Below are 4,698 nucleotides of genomic sequence, written 5' to 3'. Positions count from 1 at the left end.
TTGGAGTCCAAGTTATAACTTATGACTAAACCCTAATCGCACTTGCATTCCACAACAATCCTTATTAACTATATTGATCTATTAGCTGTTGGATTAGAGTCTAACATCCAACATAAAGCCCCCATTGGAAGTACTCTCACAAGTTCTCGCGGGGGAATCGACGAATACTTCTTTCTTTTGTCAGGAACAGTGTACAGAAGAAAAAATGATGATTCGTGGGGCTGAAGGGAGCAATCAAATTGGGCCTGCTGGCTGTGGATGAGGATTCATGTGCGAGAAATTTGAACGGGCTTTTATGATATTTGGGTTAAAAGTTAAATCTGATCCCAAATGACTCCCTCGTAGTGAATAATTTGATCTTAGTAGGTCATATTTATTCTGCTTCTTCTATGATATCATTCTTCAAAGCCCTCCATTTGAAAGTTTTTATTCATGCTAATCTTCTTAGTTTTTGGCCATTGACATATGATGAGGACCTTTGTTTGTTTCTTATGCACAGTTGGATCGCTAAAAACTGAGTTTTTCTTCACAATCGCACCTTGTTCTAAAATTCTTCCTAGTTATATGTGGTGAGTTTGATATCCGCACTCCAGTTGTCATTTGGGTTTACGGGTTATTTTAGGGTTTTGGTGGTTTTAGGTTCTTTAGACTTAGGATAGTGATTATGTCTAACTTTAATGAGTGATTAAGTTGATTCTCGTTGTGTGTATTGATAAAATTCATAGTCATCACACATGACCATGATTTTTAGATTGCTTGTGCATTTTTTGTATGTTTTTGTTTTTTCTATTCTTGTTCCAAAGAGCTGTTGAATTTGTATCCATTTTCAAATTAAAAGTGCCCACAAGAATACAAGATATACACAAAAGTTGTAGTTTTCAAGTCGTTCCAACTATCAAATTTTGATTTAATTTTACAAGGGCAGAACTAGTTGAAAATATCATACAAGACATTTGATGACTACCTACTCTTACAAGTGGACAGCACATGCTTACATGAAAAAGAAAGAGATCCGATCTCATAACATTTCACATTAATGATCATTTGGTCTAGTGATACTCAGTCTTTACTTAATGTCTTGTCATGAATTTAACTCTCACAAACTTTACTGTTACGTAAATTTAATCAAAAAATAAATCTCTAAAGTTTTCTTGACAAACTACGAGACAGAGTGACATAAAAAATGAAAAGAATTAAGAATCATCCCCTACCAAAGAAGACATCAAGAGGGTTCTTTGAGAAGGTTAATAGACTACTACTTTTTCCTGCATCTTTGAAACTCAAAAATGGAATCATCTTTCTTGAGCTGGTGCATAATAATTGCCTGGTACTGTAAGCAGCAATTACAGAAGAAATGCTCACAGAAACCATTGCTAGTTTCACTGCAATACCATAAACCTTTTGCCACTTCCATGAGACGAGCAACTTTCTTATGCAGTTAGTGAGAAAACTTCTGCTGTGAAAACCACCTGCAGGTTCATTCTTTTTAATCAGTCTCCCTCCAAAATCCCAATTAAAAGGGACATTATTTTCACTGCCAAAACATGCATTCAGTTCTGTCACCACATCAAGTTCCCTTCTTCCTTTATATTCTGTCACCTTTGCTACTAGATTTAGCCTGCTTTCTTCCAAACTGTTGAATGCTGCCTGCCTATCCATCTGCTGCCAAGAACTCATTCTCTGCGTATGCATATTCCCACAAGTGTAAAAACCTAAATAAAAGATCATACAAATCTAAAAATTGGTCAAGGTGCAATATTGCACATTCCGATTTAGCATATATTTCTTGATGCAGCGTGATATATAAACTGGAAAATCGACTGGAATACCCTGAGCTACGTTGGAGTTCACCAGGAATTGAGAAAACCACAAAGTTTATTGATTGAACGCGACTTACTATTAGATACAAATTGGACAACTTTGCAGACTTGGGCTTAATCTAGTTGGCTTTAATTAGCAATGTGTTTCTACTTTCTACCTCTGCACAAATGTTCAATTTCCGCTCCTCGTAGTTTAAACAACCTAATTAGTGTAGATTATCCTAGTGTTTGTCATAAAAATGAATTTACAAATTGGACAACCGCCACAAAGGAAAAGGATGAACAAATAATGGTGAGGGGGCAAGTAATTACCTGTAAAAACATGAATTTGTTCTCAACTTCCTTCACTTGATCTTTAATTGCAATCAGTCTGTTCCTCTCCTCAAATGGGGCCTCTGCAATGTCACAGTAACACCCATTTTCTGAACAGAAACTACACAACCTGCTATTTGCCCCCGTTTCTTTGCTGCTGAGCCTACCATGAAATCCCATGCTAAAAAAACTGCAGGTCTTTCTTTCTTAAAACTCCCTCTAACAGATACATTTCCCTCAATCAAATACCCGCTACAATTTATGATTTTCAATGGCCTTTTTTCTTTAATATTATTCTTGACTTGCCATGTTAAATTTTATCAGGTTTTCTTTTTCTTTTGCCTGTGGTTTGGTTGGAATATGATGAAGTAGGGCTCCTCTTCTTTTCTAGTTTTGTTTATTCTTTTCTTTGAAGGGAAGATTTGGTGGCTTTAGCTGTTCATGCCCCCCACACCCTCACTATCATCACGTTCTTCTTCTTTTGAAAAATAAAATATAAAGTTCACATCAAGTTGAGTCATGCATGTGATACATTTATATTGCATATCATCATAGCTTACTTATGTATAAAGCCATGCTTAATTATGACGTGCACAACTTGTATATTAGATTTTATTTCAGAAAAATAAACAAATGCAATTGATTACGAAATTTTAATTAAAAATGAAATTCGAGGAACACTAATACATCAACAAGGAGCATAAAGCTATGGTTTATTATTAGTTCACCTTACTATTAGATTTTCATTAAAATTTGTTAAAATTTCTGAGAGTGTCAATGGGAAAACTACTAATCATCATCCATACTTTCTTCAAGTTAACTACACGTGTATTTTAAGAGGTGTGGGTTTTTATTACAAAATGTCTCGATGCAATTAGTAGTTGGACGATTTAGTATAAGCTATATGTAGTTCAATCCCAATACGGGATACGCTTTAACAAAATTTATAATGAAGTTTTCTAGTAGTGCATTTCTTAATCCCTCTTATCACATTTTTGTGATCCATTCCTTTTGGTCTCAATCTAGTGGAACTCAACATTTACTCACCCAAACATGACTATAGAAAAATGATAAACACACACATTTTTTTTCCTCTTATACACTCGTGTTTAATAATGTTCGTTGTTTTCGTTTAATTAAGTCAATTAAATTGTTAAAAATAAAGAAAAATGTGTGAAGCTAAAAATCAGGTCACTTTCTCTTATTCTTTGAAATCTTTCTAGCATTAGGGCCCATGTGATTTAACTAAAATCATGTTGACAAGCTTAACATAAAGACAAATTTGGGGGCGGCCCAAGTGCTTTACAAAAGTGGGATATGGACCCAAAACTTTGAATAGACACCACCATCCTTCAATGAGAGCAGCATGAAACACATCGGGACTTCCTCCGACTGGTTCTGCAAATATGCACCATGTAAATGGAAAAAAGTCAAATACAACAGAAGCTCTGCTGCATTTGAAATTGGCCATTTTAGTTAGTTATACACCACTGACCATGCACCGTTCACCACAAAAATGTATGTAGTCAAACGATTTAAAACCACATTTTTACAATAAAATCTTGTCCTCAATGTGAGTAGAGGAAAATGTGACCAACTCGACCTTGCATTTCCATAGGAGGTAACAAAAGGCTAAAACTTGAACGTGTTCCAATTCCACAACATTCATCAACTTCTGTTAACCTACATTAGTGGAACTATACGTAGACTACAATGTCTAAATGAGGGTTTTAGCCTCAAAAACCAAGAATATTGCTCCACTCTTCTATTAGAAATGGTTCTGTAGACATGTAAAATTCATTGCATACAAATGATGCATTGTAAAGCTCCACGTGGCATATGACTCATCACAAATGAACAAGTCATCAATGATATGTGGCACAAAACAAACAAATGAAGTATAAAACTTCCCCAAAATTCGGCAACAAGGGAGAATCCCCCTTAAATTTGGCTAGGGAATCCAAATTGATCATAAAACTGGAAAGAAAGCTAAAGCATCTTCATAAAACAAGTAAAAATTGAAGACTGCTCACAAAATAGGCAACAGGATCCTTAAATTCGGCCAAGGGAGTAAAGTGGCTGAAATTAAGACACAAAACATGCCTAAAATCATCTCAAAGACAAGCCTTAAGAAGCCTATACATACAAGGTCCTCCCACAAGCATAAGAGTCAAAAAATCTCTACACAGAAGAATTTCTGTCAAACCTTTGAAGACTAATACGCTGCCAAAGCTCTTCAAAGAACATTCAACCAAAGCCGAAGCTTTCTTTCGACCAAAATCGAAGCACTCCCTTGAAGAATCAACAAGCACTCATGCTGATTCCTTTAAGACTTTGTTGCAAGCTTATAAACTTGTAGCAACGTTCATTTCAAGATCAAGTCGCCAAGATCCTTGAAGCAATGAAATCCCACATCAAGCACTATTTTTGCCGCACCCTTGAGGTGAAGATCATCCACGCATTGTTTTCAAGCTCAAAACTTGAAACAATCGTTCAACTGTTCGTCCGAGATCAAGTCATCGCGACCCTTGGATCGCCAATCACACATCTACATCAAATTTGAAGA

General features: G+C 35.7%; 1 protein-coding gene across 3 annotated transcripts; it reads right to left on the bottom strand.

The window, feature by feature from the left end:
* Positions 1 to 869: 869 nt before the first annotated feature.
* Positions 870 to 2,573, bottom strand: LOC126628104 (uncharacterized). Of its 3 annotated transcripts, none has more exons than XM_050297689.1 (2): positions 2,133 to 2,573; positions 870 to 1,734 (listed from the first exon to the last, which is right to left on the bottom strand). In XM_050297689.1, the coding sequence occupies exons 1-2, from the start codon at positions 2,310 to 2,312 to the stop codon at positions 1,201 to 1,203; spliced, it is 714 nt and encodes a 237-aa protein (XP_050153646.1). In that variant the 5' UTR covers positions 2,313 to 2,573; the 3' UTR covers positions 870 to 1,200. The 3 variants fall into 3 exon arrangements, 2 of the variants coding, with proteins under 2 accessions (XP_050153646.1, XP_050153647.1); XM_050297690.1 differs by having other exon boundaries at positions 870 to 1,680; positions 2,133 to 2,567; XR_007625260.1 differs by having other exon boundaries at positions 1,539 to 1,712; positions 2,133 to 2,280.
* Positions 2,574 to 4,698: the final 2,125 nt, after the last annotated feature.

The sequence above is a fragment of the Malus sylvestris genome, chromosome 7 (assembly GCF_916048215.2).
Source record: "Malus sylvestris chromosome 7, drMalSylv7.2, whole genome shotgun sequence".
In the NCBI taxonomy this organism is placed as follows: Eukaryota; Viridiplantae; Streptophyta; class Magnoliopsida; order Rosales; family Rosaceae; genus Malus; species Malus sylvestris.
Note: the sequence above shows the minus strand (reverse complement) of the source record. Positions and strands in the feature narration are given on the sequence as shown.